Source organism: Spermophilus citellus (assembly GCF_964194105.1).
Source record: "Spermophilus citellus genome assembly, chromosome: 3".
NCBI classification, from domain to species: Eukaryota; Metazoa; Chordata; class Mammalia; order Rodentia; family Sciuridae; genus Spermophilus; species Spermophilus citellus.
In genome coordinates, this window is record NC_138184.1 from 27,708,969 (window position 1) to 27,731,782 (window position 22,814).

At 36.2% G+C, this 22,814-nt stretch overlaps 1 protein-coding gene across 18 annotated transcripts in view; it reads right to left on the minus strand.

Moving 5' to 3' along the window:
• ARPP21 (cAMP regulated phosphoprotein 21) overlaps positions 1-22,814 on the minus strand; it is a 149,978-nt gene that overhangs the window by 62,706 nt on the left and 64,458 nt on the right. For 9 of the 18 annotated variants that reach the window (XM_081284939.1, XM_081284933.1, XM_081284927.1 and 6 more), the window contains 5 exons: positions 16,315-16,423; positions 14,319-14,420; positions 8,186-8,223; positions 6,060-6,119; positions 2,060-2,292 (listed from right to left, as the gene is read on the minus strand). In XM_081284939.1, coding sequence (XP_081141065.1) covers positions 2,060-2,292; positions 6,060-6,119; positions 8,186-8,223; positions 14,319-14,420; positions 16,315-16,423 — 542 coding nt within the window. The remainder of the gene's footprint in view (positions 1-2,059; positions 2,293-6,059; positions 6,120-8,185; positions 8,224-14,318; positions 14,421-16,314; positions 16,424-22,814) is intronic. The other 9 variants (XM_081284935.1, XM_081284945.1, XM_081284936.1 and 6 more) reach the window with 7 other exon arrangements.

A 22,814-nucleotide genomic window follows, 5' to 3' on the forward strand; every position in this document is an offset into this window, starting at 1 on the left:
ATTAATTTTAAAATCTTAAGAGCTCTTTTGGTGAACTGGAATTTTTAAGTGCACTATTTAAGATACTTGGTTTCTGCATTTTAAGGTTTAAAAGTATTTAACCTTTCTTAGTTTATGAGAGCTCAAGAGCACCACAGTGGATTTTCTTGACTTCAGCTGCTGCAGTAGTGGGATACGAGAACAATTAATTAGAGTAAGAAATCAAGAACTCAACAACTGGTGAACAGAATTCACAGGAAGAGAGCATGAGTCCCCTGGATCTTTCTAAGAAGCACCACCTAAGTATATTGTAGTGACTGTTAATTGTATGAATGCTATTCATTTTCTTCTTATGTGGGAAAACATAGGATAATTTTGTGGGAGGAATATGTCAACAAAATAATCATGTTAAACCATCAGTGTAATGAAGGGATTTTGCAGAATCCCTTCCTCACCTGCCCTAGCCCAAGTGCAAAGTATGGCAGGGAAAGGATTCCCAATGCAGGGCAGCTCATGTCTATACACTCCAACTGGGGTCTCCATTCATCATTACGATCCCTGCCCAAGTTTCCACTCACCTGCAACCCGAAGCCCAGGAATGTTCCCCCAGCATATCCTAACACCTAGGGCAGATCATTGAATCATAGTTCTCAGCTCGTGCCCCTAGTAATAGTTGGGGAGTCTGCTTTTTCTCAGTTCTCAACTCCCGCCCCTAGTAATAGTCAGGGAGTCTGCTTTTCGAAGGCAAAACCAAGTATCATGCTTCCATCAATTTAAAACTGGGTCATATAGTTCTTGATCCTGGTTCTCCTGGATCTCCCATCATCATTCACCTCCTAAAGACTGTCCATGTTAACTTGAATGATATACCTAACTCAAAGTATCACTATTGCCCAGGGTGGTGGTGTATGCCTCTAAGTCCAACCACTCAGAAGGTGGAGGCAGAAGGACCACAAGTGTGAGGCCAGCCTGGGCACCTTAGTGAGACCCTCTCAAAAAAAAAAAAAAAAAAAAAAAAAAAGAGAGAGAGAGAGAGAGAGAGAGAGAAAAGAAAAGAAAGAGCTGAGAATGTAGCTCAGTGTAGGGCACTGATTTAGCATTTGTGAGGTCCCAGATTCAATCCCAAGTACCCCCCCACACACACACACACAAAATAAATAAATGAATAAAAACTAAAACTAAAAAAAAACAATATATGTGATATATAATACATATTTTTGCATGTATATACATATATATCACTTTATCTATCTATATCACTATATCTACATGTATATATCTATATCCATCTAACTATATAAAATTATTTATTTGGGAAGAAAAAAATCACAGAAATAAAAAAGGCACATACTCAGAAAATCTAAACCTCTCTAAGACTCACTTAAATGTAAAACAGGCATGAAAATATTAAATGGCAATAATAAAAATGAATGAGTGTTTACTGGGTACTTATAATGTTCCAGGTATTATTCAAGTGGCTTTGAAAATCTTTATGCTTTTAGTCTTGATAACCTTACAACATTGATACTATTATTTCCATATCTCAAATGAGGAAACAGGCAGACAGAGGCAAATGACTTACTCAGTATCATACTGACAGTATGTTAATGCAAGAATCAAATCTATAAATATTTTAATATGGGTAGCTGCAAGGAATAAGTCTTAGTATTCAATTGAAAAACAATAGCTAACTTTAATTAAATAGTTGCTATGTGTAAGTGCCATGGTAATAATTTTTATGAAAGTTATCTAATTTCAACTTCAATTAAGTTTACCGGGAAAACTTAAGTAAGTAACTGAATGTAAATGAAGTAAATTTGAAGCCTACTGATGTGGGTTCAAGTAATATTCTATGATAACCTACATTTTATAGATAAGGAAACTGAAGATTAAAGAGTTCAAGAACTTGACTTAGGTGCACAGCAAGAGAGGGTAGCCTATTAAAACCGTACCTTCTAATTGCCTAGAATGTGATGTAATCAATGTCATTGTTATTAGTTAATTCAAAGACAGAATGGTGACAAGAAGGGTTAGGTAGAATCCCAAAACACCAGAGGACATAAACCCATTCAGTACTAACTACCTGTTTTGGACAGCTTCCCAGAACTTCTGGTACTGGACGTGCTGTCACCCCTGGTCAGCACCGTGATGCCCCCAAAACTCGCCGTCTTGGTCATAGTGGGCTTCAGATTGCGGTTGGAGCTGTCGGAATCTGTGCTGCTCCAGGCCCTCTGGTGGTCCGACCACTTGAGTTCATTCTCCGAGCTGCTCTGCCGACTCCCAGATGTTCTCCCTGAGCTATCTCTGTTGCCCCTGGAGCATGGCCATCAGAAAGACGCACAGGAACAGAGTTACGGTGCATGAATGGGGTGGGTGGGCATAGATGGGGCCTTTCTTGGAAGAGTCATCTATGCAAGACCCTTCTTGTTAACCCTTTAATTAAGCCACTGGCTCCCCCAAACACTGCTACAAGCACCTTGATGATGTATAGACAGATAACACATCACATATGACACACATGTCACAAACAGAAAAACCAAACCTAGGAATGTCACATGATCCTTCTGCCAGGGAAGAAGTAGTAACTAGAAAAACATGGCATAGAATATAATTGTTAGCTTCTCTTGCAGAGAGGATAGGGGGATAAGTTCTCGTGAGCCAATCCAACAATGAATTCGTGTTCAGAGGTAACTATAATTTTAAATGATTCTAAAAGGAATTCCCACGAAAGAAGGGTATTCTTTTTTTTTTTTTTTCCTGTTTCTTCAGCAGCGAATAATTGGCGTGGAAAATCCATACAGGTCCAGAAAAGCTACTTATTAGTCTGTTTTACAACTTTATGATACGTATCTGAACTCACAAAGGATATGACAGACAGCACAGAAGTCACAGAAATTGCTAACCCCTGGTAAGAATTACACCTGATGAGTTTAATCTTCATGGTAGAGGAAATAGCCTTTTAATCCTTTTCATACAGAAAAGCCTGTGAAAACAACAGTGTCAACACTATACGCCATACACTGACAAGAAGCTTTCCAGAGGGGTCAGCGGAAATACCAGAAATATCTTGAAGTGAAAGATCATACTTGCTCAAAATTCAAATACAGTGAATGCACTAGAAGTAATCCAATAGCCAGAAGTGAATTTTGAAGCCTCCAGAGTCATTTAAAGAGTATGCAAAGCTGCATGTGTTCTATTAAGAAACTTGATAAAAAAACAATTGCATTTTCATTGGTTTCCAATGTGCTCGAAAAGTAATTTCGTTAATACTTCTGACACTTTTTCTGAAGATGGAAATAAGCCATCGATAAAATATCCTAAGATTCTTGTAGATTATAAAGAAGTGAAAGGGGACATATATCATGGGCAATAAATATGGCCCTTAATTTTATATCAGTATAAAATGTGACATGTTCAAGTCCTGAATCCAGTCTCATAACTGTGACCCAGGAGCTTTGTTAAAAATATTCTTTTAAAGACAATAATTTTATTGCTATTGAGATATACTAGAGGTATGCATAGCTCATTTAAACACTCACCAACTACACTCTGCAGAAGGTGCACAGAAATTTAGGTTTTGCTTCAAATGGATCCAAGAGATAAAAAAATGAAATAGCTAATCTGTGACAGGAATTTCATCAAGCAAGGGGAGAAAGTAAAACAGAAAACTCACAAAACAAAAAAACATTTTCAAAGAGAACACTGGATGAAAACACTCCATGCCCTGCCACCTGCCCCCCTCCCTATCAATGTTTCCTTACATTCTCTGTTCTCAGAACCTCAGGTCCTTGGTTTAGAAATAAGAACCATCTGAAAAAGACCAGGCTGCAGGAGGAAGTACCCTCAGCAATGGCCAGGTAATTTTAGTTCTTACATTCCTTCAAAATATAAGAAAACCATGGGAGATAGGATATAGAAAAACTGCCCTTTCAAGAACTTGATGCTCCATTCTTGATAGTTTTTCTTTCCATGTCCAAATTCAATGTCATTCTTCTCCTGTGTAATTCTGATTATGTTGCCCCTTCTTTGACAAGGTCTGGCTAAATAATTACTTAGCAATTATGAATTCACCAGGTATATGAGAATAATCTCATTTGTAGTTAATTTGGAATATTTATTATAGAAAAACACTGGCTTGCATGTGGGATGGTCCCTAACCTCAGTATGTAGGATACATCAGAAGAAATGAGTAGTGAACCCTTGTTCCCATCACTATTTCTGCTTCAAAATGCCTCTCCCCATGACCTGTGCACATCCATGTGAGGAATCCAGACTTCTATATGTCAGCATAGCTGAAATTTCTTTGCAAAGCAGGTAAGCACCACTCTCCCTGGATGCAAATTGATCCTGTGTACTCTACACCCTTCCACCTGGTAGAGCTATTTCTAGAGAGAAGAGAGGTCTTCTAGACTGGCCTCATCACTTGGTCAGTAAGACAACCTGAGATTTTCTTAGCTTTATTACTTTGATTACTGACTCAACTCATCATCCCAAGCCAACATCTGTGCATTTTAAAAATAAGTTGCTACTTCCGGGAGTTAGCATTAATGAGATTCAAAATAGCATGTGAATCTATTTTATGGTTGTAGGTATTCACACACTGAAACATATTTTGTACTACTCTATTCATTGATTATTTAGCCCAACAATGGCAGGGTGATGCCCAGAATTGAATTTCATATCTGTCAGAGTGTGAAATCATAGATTTTATAGAAAAACATGTCTGACAGGTGTTTCCCTTTCCCTCTTAAATTCAGTGCTGGACCCCTCTAACTAGAATCCAGGAAAACAGTAGGAATAGAATATCCAGTCATTGGAGGTGGCCCTTTCATAGGAAACTAGAATTTAAACCTAAGAGAGACACAAAGCACATACTCTAAAATCATTCTGTGCCGATTAACAACTGATGTGTCCATTTTCTTACATTTCTGAACATTGTAAATTTTTTTGCCCAAGTTATGGATGATGTACACTCTGGATAGCCTTCACAACTGTGTAGGTGGCTTTGTGCTAAGTTGTCTTTCTGAGTTTCTGTCCTTGGTCATTTTGGTAGGTGATGGAATCTATGTTTAGGATGGCTGACCTAAATATAGGGCAACTCCTCAAAGTGGGAACTTTGGGGCCTGTGTAAACCTAACATCTTCTTGGGGGTGAAATGCATGTTTTTATCTATATTAGCCTATACAAATTAAATCATAGCGTGATTATAAGGGTAATGGTAAATTTTATTTTTTCTCTGGGTTTTCAAGAAAGAGATGCAGGATTTTTTTTTTCTGCCCTAGTGTAGAGGAACCAATTGTTCTGATTTCACTAAATTCAGATTTAATGGCATAAAGATAATTTCTGAACACCGATTTATCTATATTTCTTAGTATTTTCTTTCTTCTTAATTGGAAACTTTTTTTTGTTTTTGCCTTTCCTATAGCAGAGAGGTATCCTACTATTTACAAATATGTTAATATATTTGATAGGTTGGTTAAAAATAAAAATAGATGTGGTCCCTCTGTTTTTATGGAGCTTTCATCTGAACACAGAACTTTAAAATAATTTTTTTTTATCTTTTCCCATTATCCTACACAGATCTCAATTTAAGTAGATCACTATAATTGGAAGGAACATCATAGCCTCCTTTAGAAATAAAATTTGTGCTTAAAAATACATTTGAATCTTATGAGGGAAAGTAGAGACCTAAAAATTAGTTAACCAAATAGTTATCATTGATGTATTTTCCAGCACTGGAAATATGTACTCGATTTCAAACTGCCAGAGAAATTTTAACTTGGTATAATTTGCTGAAAGAATTTGGGAATGCTAAATAAGTGTGCTGCCAAAGTGAGTCCCGAAACACACAAAATCAGCAGAAGAACCTTGGAGAACCAGGTAGGAAGGGAGAGCTTTCCAGTCCCACCTCTCACATGATCCATACGATACCACACTAGCTGGGTAACAAACTCTGCAGTGAGAGCACGGAACATGTTTTATTTCATGAACGGAAATATTTCACACTAATACACTTATATTTAACATCGATTCTGCCACATAATCTGAAAACACAGTTTAAAAAAGTAAACCATACCAACCGAAAGAGCTGTCTTTTCTTATAGGTCTCATTGCATATGTTACTGTCTTCCAAGAGCCTACTGGAAATGAAAAACATGGTTTTTATGATATAAAACCTAAGGATACTAAATGCCTTATGTTAAATGGATGTGTACTCTGCTATAGCACACCTTTATGGTAAATTCCCACACACTATGTTCATTTGTGCCACATTAAGTTTGGTCATAATAAATTAATGACAGTGTGACAGAATTAAGACCCCTACCCTAGGAAGAAGGCACAGATGCCAGAAAAGAAAGAAGGGAAAGAGAGAGGAAATATAGGAAACAGAAGGAGTGAGGATAATGAAAGAAATCACTATAAATAGATAAGAGATTTAACAAAACATATAAGTAGTGGTTTTTTTCTTAAGTAATATTAAGTTATTTTTATTTGGGGAGCATGATGAAATATTGACATTCCAGAGGCAATAATTTTAGAAATAGATTTATTTTTATAGGAAAACCACTCAATTCTAGAACCATCAAGACTTCACATATGCAATGTGTATATGTGAGCTATTCTTGTAATGTTGAATAGAAGCCAATTGGTGAATAGAATTAAGTTGTAAGGTAGGGGAAATTACTGATTAGAAGACTAAGGAATAAGGTTTCCCACCCAAATAAATTGCAAATGCTTACTTAATACTTAATTTTTTTGGGTATGGATATAGAATTTGGAATGCTTCAGAAATCACCAAAATGTTAATGCTCCTGGATTCAGTTTCCCTAAAAATAGGAAAATTTGCCAAATTCTGTATGAATCATAATTTTTTTTAAATACAAGATCATATAGACTTATTTTATAATACTTTTTAAGATAAAAGAAAATTACGTGAAGATTTCAGTTACGTGAAGATTTCCAAGTGCTCATATAGTGGGTTTTTTTTTTTTTCAATCAGTTATCTCTAATGCCGAGTTTTAATTTATCTTGGTACTGGCATTGAATTAGTCTTCATTTTAACCAATTTTAGTGGAACAGTCATTAAGCCAATACCTGAAATAAAATTCACCAACAACTTATTTATGAATACTATATTTCTAAATCAAGTTGTAGATTTTAATACATCTTAAATGTGATTAGTCTTGTTAATATGGATTCCTTAATTTCTCCTGAATATTTGCAATTAAATCAAGGGGACACTTTAATATCTATGTTGATTTAGGTCCATTTTAAAAAGGTACTTTTAGAAAGATATATGTTAAGTGTGAAAAATGTCTAGTCTTATTCCGAAGATATACTATAAATTCACAATTACCTCCCTCTACTAACTTCCAAGACAGGTGAACTGCTACATCCAGACAGTTCTGCTTGCTTGCTTGCTTGCTTCCTTTGTCTTTCTACCAGGGTTTGAACCCATGGGTGCTTAACCACTGAGCCACATCCACAGGCCTTTTTATTTATTTATTTATTTTTTTAATATAGAGACACAGTCTCACTGAGTTACTTAAGGCCATGCTAAATCACTGAGGCTGGCTTTGAACTTCAAATCCTCCTGCCTCAGCCTTCTGAGCTGCTGGAATTATAGGTATGCACCACCACACCCAGCTCTAGATGAGGTTTTCATGTTAGCTCTTTAAGAAGATGAACTGATATTTAAGAATGAGAAACTTAAAGTAATATTATTCCAATTATTTTTTTGTATAGCTATATAATTATAGGACAGAAGTGACTAATAATACCAAATAAAGTCCTATAAGCAGCCTGCTCAGTAAGCCAATGGAGTTGCAAATTCCTGTGTAGACTCAATATTTCCTCGTTTCAATGCCTGGGGAAGGTAACAGGAATTCCGCCTTGGGAAGGACACAGGATTGAGACTAAATAAGGAAACTGTTTAAGCCTCTGTTTGAAAGTAACTGAGAGAACTTTTTCCCCAAATTAAATACTCTTTAGACATGCTAAATAACATAAGTGAATATATGTGTGTGTTTAGACATGTTAAATAACATAAGTGTGAATATATATGCGTGCACACACAGATATATGTATTTATTTATACATATATTCAAGCACAATTATATATGGGATATATATGTATATGGGAATATACAGGACACACATGACAAACTATTCTTCTAACGACACAAAAAATAAAATTTCATTTTACCTGTTTTCCACATAAAGGCTTTCCTGGGAGCAAACTGACTGAAAAATAAAAGAAAAGCATTGTATCAGATGTTCTGGATATGCTGAGGGGGTCCCAAATCCTTTCTTGATTTTAAAATTACCTTTCCCCTCCTAGGGGAAAAGGATTAAGAAAAATATGTACAAAAGACAGAAATTAAAAAAGGAAAAAATTTAGGTTAGTGTTAGAACTGAGTCAACGATTCTCATGTAGCACAGGGGATATCTCCAGGTTTTCAACAGATTGAGCCCCGTTCAGCCTCATGGTCAGAAGAGAAATGTGAATGAAATTGCTGGAGAAACCCATGACCACCTTCAGAGTCAGAGCAGCGAGTGGTTTCTTCTGGAGCTGTGGAGGTATGGTCACCAACAGAAGCCGGGGAACAGGCTCAAATCAAGGCACAGCATGCAAAGTTGGATGAATCCACCTAAGAATGGGAGAAGTGTGAAGCCACAATTCTGCAATAACATACCTGGGAACTATAAACTCTCACAAAAAAAAGCGATTAACCACTAGTCTCTCAAAATTGAAGAAATGCCATCTATCTGTGATCATAATAAGTAAGGAGGATAAAACACAAGTTTAATGAATCAAACCTAATTAGTAAAAAAAAAAACCTATCAAACTCCATCTGATATTTCTTAGTTTTGCACATAGGAAACCAATGACTTTTTTTTTTTGCATCTGTTTGCCTAAAATTCATTTCTCTCTTATCTTGTGGTTAATATACAAGGTGGGGAAGATAGAATTCTGTCAGAATTACATGCTGGGGAATGGTGAATCAGATTAAACTTAAACAAGCAGAATAAGAGGAGTCTAGGAAAATTATGGTGCTGGGACACAAGACCACTTTCAAAGTATTAAATTTCTAAATATAAGTATACAAGCACCATATTATGTGTATATTTTCTAAATGATGAATAAGTGACCATTAAAGGCATAAATGGAGACATAGCTGGTCTATTTTAAGATAAAATAAAACTGAAGAAATACTAACGACCTTTCAATGAGCCTTGAACTAAAAGATGTTGCTAATGTAACCGCCGCTCAAAGAGGCAAGCAGGATATTGGTTTCTCTTTTCAATTTGCTGGAGAAATCATTTCCTTCCACTAAGCCAGAGGGGATGGAGTCAGACATGGTGTTTTGCTCAGTGGTCTGAGCATTCAGTGAAGACATCTCTAGAATCATTTGTTTCAACCTTTCTGTATTGGAAAGGTATCCATAATCTCAGGTGTGCAAAAACCTTAACATATTAAAAAGCAAAAATAGCCAATTAAAATCTCCACTTTCAGAAAATAGCTTTTTGAAATTTGGCATTTATACGTAGAAAGTGAGAAAAATACAAATAATGTGCCATCAACTTTATTCCTATAAAGATCTTTTCAGGGTAAATTAAATACCCTAGCCTCTTTATTTCTGTTAGTTTGGTTTTGCTACCTACCAACTTGAGTCAAGTCATGGTATATAAAAGAAAGTGAGGTTGTTTCAAGGTATACATTATAAGGTCGATACTCTGCTACTTCTCAGCTCAACATCAGTTGGAAAGGGGTCAACTAAGTTTATACTATTTTGCATGGGACTGGACTTATCGGGAAATCCACTTCTCAGAAGAAGGAGATTTTCAAAAACATACCGACCTCTTTAGATTTGTGAATCTAATAGCATTTGGGAGGAAATGAAGCAACTCAAACTTTTTGAATAAAAAGTAAGATTTTCAAACTCTTTGGATAAAAAGCAAGTCAAGGATACCTTTCCGAAAAACAGTTAACTCAAGAGTATTTTTCTGACTTTTGTGGAAAGGTCCTTAATAAATCATCTCATCACCTCTTTACCACATTTTCATAAATAAGACACAGGTAGTTATTAGCTGTGATTCAATAGCTGATGAAAATAAAACTTTTTTTAAAAAATTATATTAATAACTTGCACATTTAATAGCAGAGAAGGATAAAATTGTCACAGTAATTAAGTGCAACATTCAAAGCTGTCACTTACATGCATTCCCAGATATAAAAGGCTCCCTTTTCAAAAAAGGAGAAAAATGACTTTGCCTAATGGGTTACAGAGTTCTCTCCCACATCCCACCCCCACTCTGGTGGCATCACATATCCTTGAATCCTTCTCCCTGAAGAGGGATCTCAGTGGGTGCTGGGAAGACCCTGGGCAAGCTCCTCCCTAATTTCCAATTTATACACAGATACCTTTTTGCCAATTACCATCCAGGCAAAACATAACTTTCCCAATTGTGTTGTTTTCTCAACCAAATTTCCCCCAATTTAGCAACATCATACAAAATTAACTATTAAAGAAGCTGAAATCCTTGCCAAAGTAAAAGAGTTGGATCCCAAATATTACTGACTATAAAAACATGCTGATTTGTTATTTGAGAACTAAATTCTTCCGCAATCTGAACACCTATTTAGCTCTCAAATAATTAATAAATGTATCTGATTTCAAGATACTCAAATTAACAACCTGTATTTGAATTTTTTTCTAGAAAAATCACCAAAGCAACTTGCAATTTTGATTATGTGCCTGCATATAAAAGTGCATACACACCCTCACACTCTTCACACACTCACACACACCTTAGACACCAAGATACATATGGAAAATACACAAAAACATCTCTAATTTTAAAATAAGTTTGATTTTCGTTCAACTGTAAATACTAGAAAGTATTTCTCATCTCATTGTTGCTTCAAGTAGCAAAAAAAAATTACGTATGTTTTTTCAATATTTGAACTGCTTTGACTAACTCTGCTACTTATAATTACCGAAGAAAGCTGATTTTGTTGGCTCAATTTTTAAATTATGAGAAAACTAAATTAAAGATGATCTAAGAAAAAGATTATGCTTCTATAATATAATTTCCTTATGCTGGATTCTTTGCATTTGTTTTATAATTGACCTAACTTACTTTATTACCTTATGAAAGAACAATTCTGTGCCTCAACAGTTTGGGCCGTGATCAGTGATCACTTGGGAACCTAGAAATGTACAGATGAAAGCCCTCTAATAAGTGCTGTCATGATATAAGTGGTGAGGGAGATCTGTTATTACATGTGTTATTCAAGAAAGTTTATGTTGCTATGCTACGTCCTTGAAAATTTGTGTCATAGAGCATACAGTACTGTTCTGTTCATGTAGAGTCACCCCCAACACTCCCTGCCTCTTAATACTCATGACATTATGTGGGACCTCCAACACTGTTCTGAGGTTAGTATATGTGTCCAATAGACTATGGCAAAAAAGAACATACATTATTGCCGAGACTAGGTTATATAAGACTGTGGCTTCCATCTTTGGATGTCTCTGTTTCTCTCTTGAATCACTTTCTCCAGGGAAAGCTAGTTATCATCCACAAAGACACTAGCAGATTGTGGAAGAGCCTACCTAGTAAAGAATTGAGACCTCCAGGCTATTGCCAAGGAAGAATGGAGGCCTGCCAATAACCATTTGAGTATATGAGTATGGACACAGGCAGTTACTCAGTAAAGCCTTAAGATGATAGCAGCCCCAGCCTCCAGCTAGACACTTTGAGTTAGAACTACCCAACTGAGTCACTCCCAGGTTCCTGACCCATAGAAATGGAAATAAGCATTTTTTGTTTGTTTGAAACTTCAAAATTTTCAGATAATTTGTCATACTGCAATAAATAACTAAGGACCTAGTGGTATACCTAAGTATCTCTAGCAAGTTATAGGGTCAGTTAGAAAGACAATGTACATATTGTCTTTAGGCTTTTAAGGCTTATAAAAACTGGTAGGAATCTAATAAATGATAGGGAATTTCTCCTTGGAAACATGCACACATGTTCATGAACATAACATCTTATAAGTGATATTGGAACTTCCATTTGATTCTGGAAACCCTTCTGTGAGTGTATTTTCTGTATAGGATACTAATTTTAAAGTCCTATCCTTTGATGGCAGGTTCAAAATAGTGCCAGATACAGGACGGTGCCCCATTTAAATTATTAAAGCAAGAAATGGTCACCAGAGAGCCTAGGAAAGCAGCTCACATCTCTGTGTCTGCAGAGGGAACAAGTCATATCATTTGAAAGAAGGCTGCCAAAGAATGTGGTGCAATGAAAAGGTTAAGGCCCTGGCTTGGAATTTGAGCCTTTTCACAATTAAGTCTTCTTTTACTTTTTAAAAAATGTTAATAGGGCTGGGCGTGTATCTCAATGGTAGAGTGCTTGCCTGTCATGCAGAAGACATGGGTTCAATCACCAGCTTGTCAATATAAATAAATAAATAGAGCAAGTGGCCATGGAGTCTTTAAATGGCCTGATATGGTTTAACCTACATCATAGGTCCCTAGCAGCTAATTTCTTTAGCAGGGTGGTAAGGAAGTCAGCATAAAGGGGGTTGTGCAGACTCCTGCTCCCTGAGATGACCATGACCATGACCTGAGAATCACTAAGGAAAGGCAGCACAGGCATCATCCTCAGCCCGACAGTCATTTGCAAGAGTACTTTCTGTCACCTATCTCTGTGATACAACTTTAAAAAAAACGTAATACTGCTATGCATTATGTCTGCAGTTGGTATTTGTTTCTCAATATAACAACTTGTTCACAAATCACCTAACTTTCCAGAACCAAAACATGAGAAAAAAAAAAGTGTGTATGTGTGTGCATGAGAGCAATAGTGCATGTAAGAACAGAAGAAGAAAAATGAACTATCTGCCAAAAAAAAAAAAAAAAATTCTCTCTGTGAAGGCTTTAGGAACGAACATGCTGCTACCCAGCCTACTGTAGGTATTCTTTCCCAAATGTGACAAAATTAGATCCTCTCATCACTTCATTCTTGTATCTAGCAAATGCAATGAAAACCCCAGTGTGCCAATCTGTGCTTTGTGCCACCCAAAATTATGTCTACAGCAAAAGCCTAAGTAGCCCTTACATCTGCAGAATCTTACAGAATTGCATCCGGACCTCCAGCCATGGAGAGTTCCATCTCACTCTCACACTCTCCCAATTTCAGAGTTCTAGGGCACCCGTCATCAAAATTCTATTTTAGTATATTCTAGAAGGTTGGGGTTGGTTCAAATGTGAAAGAGGTGCGGTTGGAAGAGGTTGAATCACTCCTGCAGCCTTAGATGAAGAAACCAGCACTTGCAGAAGGTCACAGACACTGGCTTGGCCTGAAGCCACCCAGGACAACAGCCCTCCTGCTTCTGTGCTGAGCATTGACGCCAAGCTCTCTAGGCTGGACTGTGTGGTCTCTAGGAGCAAATTGCCGCAGGAGTCAAACACTGCCCCTGCTGAGGCAAAGCTGAAAGCCTTGGCCATGGAGAGCACTATAAAGGAGCTCACATCTTCCCTTCTGCAAAGGAAAGAACCCACAATGTATGAGGAGGCCCCAAGTGATTTCATGGAATGGAAAGCTACAATGACTACTTGCCCTTTTAAAGTCCTTGCATTTAAGCCAAACATTTTCTTGTTTACTTGTTATTTTTATTTCATTTAATTGTATTTTCTCTTGGCCATAGTGGGTGAAGGCTAAAAAATATTCCTGTCCCATTTTCTTTGTTAGGAACAAAAGAAATTGTTTTATGATTACTTCCTTGACAGACTATTCTCTGACCTGAATGGATCTGAAATCAAGGAGAAAAGATGAATATAATTATCTAACTTCAGGAAAATGAAGTATCCATATTTTCTAAGGACTCAGAAAATATTCTGGATATTTATATGGTTCTATGTGTGTATATGATCAATGGGCTGCTTTTTGTGATTCTTTCCTCTGCACAATGTTGGTGTACTAAAATATACACTAACAGGTGATCTGCTGCCTGATATGGATGTAAAGGTACTGCTGCAAGTCAGATATCCTTCCTTGGTACTGAAGGTCTGTTTTGTTGACTAATGTTAAACCTTTCTTCCCCTATCAGTCATACCCTAGGAATACGCCCAGACCCTTGGCTAGTTTTCCATCACTTCCCTGAACCAAGGTCCTCTTCCAGAAACACCTCTGGTTTGCTGCAATTCGATTTGTTCCCTGGCTCCAGTCTCCTTACTTCCTGCCAGCTCACTGTCTGGGGAATGAGGCTGCCTTACTGCTGATGGAAGGACCACACTAAAGAGGCAATTAAAACAACTACTCACATCGTGTGCAAATATTCTCTCCCTCACTCTCTGATATTCCTCTTCTCTCTCTTCAATTGATTTACTTCGTCTGTCATCTCTAAATGGATGCATTCTGTTTTGCTGAACAGAAAAAAGAAATCAGGACGGTTATCCAAGTTGAGTTGTTAGAAATCTGCAGTTAAGCAACTGTCAGCTAAGAATAATAAATGTTCATTTAAACAAATGGAGCATGACAAGTCTCACTCCCTCTGGCCTCTAAAGAGGCTGTTTGGGGTACATGTATCATGTGTGTGCGTGGCATGCAATGACTACAAATGTTTGCTGCTGCTCCTGGTTGCTGCCTTGCTGGATGCAAGTAGCACAGGTGCATCTAAAATGTACACACCTGAATGTACCTTGGGTGTTCAGCCAGTGCAGGTATATAGTGGCTCACCAGGGATGGATTCTGTCTCCCTTGCTATCATGGATAATCTGACTCCTCAGAAGGAGTCCAAATGCTTATTTAAAATTAAAAAAAAAGAAGAAGAAGAAATGGCTAGTTCAAGGTGACCAAAGGAAGAAATAGCTTTGAAAAGTTCAGAACTGGACAAAGTGTAAGTGAACAAATAGAGTGGGGGACAGAAAGAAAGATATGGATACAATCTCTTGATTTGCATTTTTATTCACTCAGTGACTGATTCTGTGAATTGCCCTTGATATAAGAAGAAGGACCTCAGGCTTATAAACTAAATCTAACAAAACCTGTTTGTGGATAAGGGTCAATAGAAGAAAACAATTCAAAGAACCCAGCATGAGGAGTGCTCTTCATTCTCTCATCTGACCAGTTCCTGCATCTCAACTGCCTTCCTAATTTTCGTCATCCCTGACCAAATGCTCTGCACTGACCGCATTCACCCATCCACGCGACAGACACCCACTAAGTGCACCACGCAGGCACATGTCTCATGGGCAACATGAGCCACGGTGTAGCTCGGTGGTGGTGGTGGTGGTGGGAGTCAACGAGATACAAATGATGAACAGGTTTCAAAAAAGTGCATCAGAAATGCACACACTGGCTTCCAGTGACTCACGGAGAGTAATTAAAATAACTTGAGTGAGATGCATATTGTCTTACCTTTAAAAATTCTAAAGCAAAGTCATTTCCAAAAAAAAAAAAAATCTATTTTGATTGTCAGAGACACAAAGTATAATTGTAATGGCATTCAGCTGACTTTCTACTGTGCTTGTTATCATTTAAAAATTTGTTTTACTTAGTGTTCTTCCTAGTCACCCTGGACCCCACATCCTCCCCCCCACTTAGAGAAAAGATTTCGTAAAGTCTCTTTACCCTTGTCGGAAGTACCATGATTATTGCTACTCTAGAACAACACAATGTTTTGTCACAAACAATACACAAGGATAAAGTTCTGCTACACTTCATGCAAAACGAGCAGACAGTTTACATGGACCATAAAACATGGGCAGGAGAAGGGGGTGGGAGACTAGAACATGAACTCAGTCTTTTCTGTGAAGTCTTATTTTAGGATAGTTGCAAAATCCACCTGTCCTCACCATAACAAGGTTTGTTCTTTACAGCTACACCGGTTGATCATCGGTCCGTATTGAAAATCCAGCTCAATTTGTGCACAACTGAAGGACAAAGCTGTAGGGAGTGGAACGACTGCCAGAGTTACACAGACATCTGGAAATGCGACTGACAAAGCTTTTCCCCACAGCTCGGAGCCTGTGGCACCCCGCCCCGCCCCCCCCACAAGACATGCAGCAGGAACTGCGCCAAGCACCACCCATGCAGCCCAACACAGAGCCATTGCTAAAGCAACCAGACAGTTTTTGGCTACCCATTGAATGCCAAAGGGGGAGGCAAGGGGAAGCCAGGGGTTGGAGAGAGGGCAGTAGTATCAGAGGCAGGGGAGGGCTGGGAGGCGGGGAGGGGACAACAGAGGAACGACAAGAACATCAGTCAGCCCACCTTCAAAAACAACAACGTCAGCCACTCTCAAACTTGAGAACCAACCTGATTGTCTTCTTTATCAATACTAGAGTTATCTCGCTTCAAGATAAACCGCTTCTGGGATTCTTCACCTTTTTCATCTTTTAAATGTTCACAAAACCTTTGCTCTGGTCTGCCAGCAAAGTAAAACATATCAATAAAAAAAGTTTTTCCTCTGTTTAAAGTTATCTCTTAGTGTTTTCCCCCACCGTGGCATTTAACTTTTTGAAAAAAAAAAGTTTAGAAGTTGTTCCGATATTAGAGTTGCTGGCAATATACAGGCAGGGATTCTTTACATGTTGCTAGAATAACCTTTTGTTGTTTTGCATTCAGACTCTTGGTTGCTGCATGCTGATCACCATAGCTGAAGTTAAAGAAAAAAATTTAAAGACCTGCACATTTAGACTGTATATAGATGTTCTCTTTAGTGATTTTGACCTCCATCACTCCTGAATTCAAACAAATTCCCACTCTGATTCTCAAACAAATATACAGGGTTAGCATCTTAATCCACCAATGTCTGGAAACTTGGAGAATACCTCTCATGATATGTTAAGAGTCTTCTGAGTCTGTAGCAGGAACTGATCATTTAAAAATTGTTTGTGACAAACGTCCTGGAATCTTGCTCCACTAGATTCTGACATTCTTGACCATGTTTGTAAATCAGCTCAGTAATTGGGGAAATGAGATATTTAGTTTAAACAACTCAATGACTGATTGTATAGGGGAAAAAATGCTCCAAGCAGTTACACACTATTGATTAGTCAATTGATTTTTTTTTTTTTTTAGGTTCTCTTAATCACTTGGTATTATTGAAGGGAAGGGCTCCACTTCTTTGTTAATTTCCCACGATGTCACTATATACCAGAGAATTCAATGAATGACTTGGTCTTGGGTTCATCCACAGAGGAAGTACAAAAATATTTTTCCCTAGTTTAGAAGCAGTTGTAATTTATGAATCTCGTTAAAGAATCTCTGTCATGTCTGATATATTACTTCTAAAGCTTAGGGGAGTTCTATCCCTGCTGGGCTCATTATTCCTTTAGTCATTGGGACTCCACTGCAGTGCCTGTTGTTTGAGGTGGGTGACCAGTAATTAAGAAAATCTCATCATTTGATTATACTACAAAATAAGCAAGTAGCACTTTGAAAACAAAGAAGTAGCTTCAGTGTATAATTCAAACCTTGATGAGATTCTTTCTTTTCTTAAATACATGGATATAAGTTATAATAACATTGATGAGCAGATAATAGTAGAAAGCTGCAATAATATCAGTTACAGTTTCTAGAGCTGTTTATAATTGTTGCAAAGCAGTGCCACTACCTTGTTCAATCCTTATAGTAAAAGCTTGATGCAGTAAAAGCAGACATTTTTGCCTATTTTAAAGAATAGGAAACCATCCCTTAGTGATTCTTTTTACTGTATAGATTGGCCTACTAAGCCACAGGTGTCCAACAGCCTGGTCACATTCTCATAGACACTTGGTTCAATCCCTTTCTAATTTCACCATGCACATTGAGCTGACAGAACACAAACCTCTATCACATCACTTTAGTGATCAACGTGAACATTTCCCACCCAACTTAAAATGTAATCAAGTGCAATACACATTCTGGAATCAGAACTATAACATTAAAAATTGCAACATAAGGGCTAGGGTTGTGGCTCAGTGGTAGAGCACTTGCCTTGCACGTGTGAGGCACTGGGTTCGATCCTCAGCACCACATAAAAATAAATAAACAAAATAAAGATATTATGTCCATATAACTAAAAATAATATTTAAAAATTGCAACATAAGGAATGAATAAACTGCACTTTATAGTAAGGGAGCCATGTACAGTAGAGAAATAAAACATCATTTGGGGTAGAGTAGTCCCAGGACACTTCATGTATATTGGCAAGTCTGACAATAGCTCTGTGTAATTGTGTATAGTTTTGGGTCACACTAGGTGATAAAAATTCTCCAGAAGTTTTTATTTTTTTTTTAGCTGTCACTTTCAAAAATATTTATACATTGTTATATAGGTTTTTTATAGCAAATGAAATTAGGATGTTGACTTAAATAAGGATGTCGGTTGTGTCAATCTTAATTATGTTTCTTCTAATGTCCCTAGGCTCTGCAGGCTGATAAGCTCTAGTGAATGAAATGATTCATTTACATTTACAGGGTTTTTTTGGTCTTCTTTCTAACATTCTGTAATTGTTCACATAAAAATAAGGTGGTCTCAGAATGTAGACTTTTTGATTTATGACCATAAGGTGAATGAATATGTTCTAAACTAAGTCTGCTTCAAGATCAACGACATTAGTGTGTGAATTAAGAATGGCAACTAGAACTAGACTTTAAGTTTCATGTACACAAGACTTTGTTTTTTCATTTTTGTGTTTTTGGTCCTGGGGACTGAACCCAGGGGTGCTGTACTACTGAGCTATATTCCCATTCCTTCTAATTTTTTATTTTTATTTTTAGTTGCCAAGGCTGACCTCCACTGTGATCCTCCCACATTAGTCTGCTCAGTCACTGGGATTACAGGTGTGCCATCACACCCAGGTGGATCTTGTTTTTTAAAATATTTAACCCTTGGTGCCTACATTCATATGTGGCACCCAGAAAGGATTCAGTCAAATTAATAAATTAATATATGAATGATTAAAAACTTAGTACAGCTATTCTTAAATCATCATAATTCAGGGAAAGATTAAAAGAGTAAAAGAATAAGATATGAGGACAAATTCTGTAATTATAAAATAGAACAAGAAAGAGTTTTTAGTAAGAACATAAATTAAAATTTAGAGAATCAAGGGCCTGGCACTGTGGCACAAGCCTGTGATCCCAATGGCTCAGGAGGCTGAGGCAGGAGGATGGAGAGTTCAAAGCCAGCCTCAGCAATGGTGAGAAGCTAAGCAATTCACTGAGACCCTATCTCTAAATAAAATTCAAAATAGGACTGGGGATGTGGCTCAGTGGCCAAGTAGCCCTGAGTTCAGTACCCAGTACCCCAAAACAAAAAAAAATATTTAGAGAATCAAGAAGATCTTTAAAATTGAATTTGTGGGTGCTGGGAATGTAGCTCAGTTGGTAAAGGGCTTAACTCACACGCACAAGGCCCTGAATTCAATCTCTAGCACCACCAAAAAAAAATTATATTTATGTTTTATGTTGACCAAAATTAATCATATCATAGAGATGTAAGTATACCTAATATATATTCATGTAGTTAAATATATTATATGTGTATAATATGTATTTTATAATTCATATGTTTATATGAATACATAGTACATATAAAACTTTATTACATGTTTATGTATTATTGTTTTCAATCTGAGAGGATCCTTGGAAGGAAGAAAGCTGGAAATGAGAATCTTAACTCTCCTAGTTTTGAAACATCTCAGTTTAAAGTATGTCAGAAGAGAGCTATTTGAATATTATTTTAAAATTCCATTTCCATTTTTAATAGTTCTGTTTATTTGTTTTTCAGAGCAGGGTATATTTAGGAAAAAATATATCAATTACATAACCAAAACTTAATCAGAAGTCTTGTTCCAATCGATAATTCAAATATTTAGAGCAAGAATATTACTTCTTCTGATGTAATTTATAAAATGTGCATTCTCAATAACTGCTTTGCAAATATCTTAAGATTTTTTTTCAAAACTTTGAATGCAGTAATTTAAATTACAAATTCATCATGTTTTTTTCTGAAAAATATTTTGAATGATTATAAAGTAATCATTTAAAGTTTACTTTAAAAAGAATTAAACAAACAGTAATATTTTTCTAGGTTGGTTTTATAGAGAACTATTTATGACTCTAGAGCTAAAAAGCAATTTTGGTTTAAGTTCATACAGACTAAGGTATACAACTGAAATATTGCAATGATTAAACTAAGAATTACTGATAATGCACCATTATATTACAGCTTTTAAAAATTCCTTTTACAACTAATTTAACACCATAGCAATATTATTTCTGAGACATAAAATGAACGAAGCTAAAATAATATATTATAGGCCTTTATTTAAAAGGGCAATGAGTTACTTTTAATGTATTAATGTGGGAATGTAACTCTAAAATTCTCAAAGCTACAAAAGGTCATGGTATTTATTAAATTGATGATGATTGGACTCTACTATGTGTCTCATGGCCATGCATCATACATGCCTAATTTTTCTTTTCCTTGTGGATTTTAGCCTTATGGGGTATTCTTTCTAGCTCCATGATGCACAGAAAATAAATTAAATGCTTATTTTATATGGAAAATAGTTTTCTCTTCTCAAGGTAAAAATGTATTTTTCCACAATTCATAGCACATATCTACAGTGAAACTCAATCCTCACATGAAGTGAATAGGACTTGCATTTCCAGTCAGTTTCTTGGCATTCCCAGGAAAAACCCTGGGAAATCAGAACTAACTCCTCACTGTTTAGACATAGCTCATGAATTGAGAAGCAGGGTTGCTGGTGAAGATAATCAAACTCTGTCTTCCAATCAATCAAATTCCAATTTTAGTTAGATTTATTTCCCCTGGAAGCTTGAAATAGATGAATACTCATTATTATTTTAAATATTTTTTTTTGGTCATGAAGTATTTTAAATGGTTTACTCAATCTTATATGTTCCTGAAAACAAACTTATTACTTTTCTTCCAAATAGTTAAGTTTGATCCCTTCCTACATCCACACATAATGAAAGAATTTAATTCTAAATACGTTGGATTGCAAAGAGAAATCTTTGAATTTCATTCCGAGTAACTGAAAGGTAGTCATTAATATGCATAAGTATCTCAAGAAAGAAAGGGTTCTTGCACGGAACAGAAAAAAAATCTTTTGATGGTAAGACACTTATCAAATACATTTTTGTTGCCAACATAGTAGAGAAAACTATATGACACTATTATCTTAATACTTTGGAATTTACAATTAAGCATGTCTAAAATTTTGGCATCATGAAAATAAAAAGAAAATCCTATATTCTTCTTAAATAATTTAACCTCACCATTGTCCTTATCAGTTTGTCATTTTATACCACTTCATTCTCTTTTCAATGTGACTAAACCTTACAAATCTAACATATAAAGTATTAGTAGCCAGCTTCTTTAATTAGCATGTTTTAAACTCATCTTTCCAATTTTGCACACCTTTTCAAATTTCATTGTTCTCTGTTTCTATAGTATATTGCAAAGATAAACAGAGACAAGTAGAGTAATAAAAAGCACCTTTTTTTTTTTTCATGAAGGGGTAGGGAAAGGGAGAGAAAAAGGGGAATTGCATGGAAATAAAAAGCACCTTGACTCTCCTTTACCCAAGACTACTCACAAAAGACGTTTGCACAGGGCACTCAAAGACAACAAAGGACTATAAGACACCTCTTAAATTGGTACTGCTTCTCTGGAGAACAATTTGATCTATGGATTAAAGGGCCTTAAAAATGTGAATCTGCCTTAACAAAGTGATTTAATTTCTAAGAATGAATGCAAAGAAAATAGTAATAAATGGTGAAGATATTGTTCCATTGCTCACAGCATCGAAATACATAGTGGACTGGGTAAGAAACTGAATGTGCAATCTGCAGTATGCATTTATATCAAGTGATATCCAATAATATGGACTAGCACATAAAAGCACTTCACAAAAACAGCTATACCTTGATCATATTTATGTTAAAACTATAACATATACTAATAATAAAATACTGTGAGCAGTACGTATGTCTAGTTGGTGAGATCACAAGGATAACAGGAAGCTTTACTTCTCACCTTTTATATCTTTGTGCTTATTATAATAAACATGTATTTCATACCAACAAAATAATAAAAGTTATTAGCTCAGAAAGACAGGAAACCAATTTGACAACTTAATAGTGATTTATACCTAATTGCTGGATTAAGGACAATTAAGGTATTTTTCAACATGAATACTTAGAAAACATTCTTCCACAGTATGCCTTATTATATAATCAGATGAAATGAGCATTTAGATGTTTCTTTTGTCAAAGCAATTCTTACTCTTTCTACTGTGTTTTTTTTTTTTTTTTAAGAAATGCCAGATGTAATTTTTCTCCCTGCTTCTTGTCTTGGCTTATTCACGTCAAAGCCTTCTAGTGTATGTAAACTCCTCCCTTCCTGCAAAATCACTCTCTTCATTACAATGTCCTTCTTGTTCTATATACATAGAAATGTGCATTTACTAATAGTAATATTACGAACATAACTAAATGATAGTGTACAACCTGAAGACCTTATTTTTCCTCTCTAGAGGAGAAGACCAAATAATCATGAGATAAAAAGAAATAAAAGGATAAGAAAAAAATGATGACTACAAAATTTGAAAAAGTGAAAGAAATCACATGAACTCAAGATCTGGAATATGCTATCCTAAGTTTGTGAGCTTGGTTATGCATGAACTATATTGATCGTGGTATTGTAACACAACCAAACAGGCATACCTTTCAGACAGATCCACTTAGCTTAACAGTCATGTTTCTCCAAGTTTGCCTAAAAGTTCAAAATTTCCATGAAT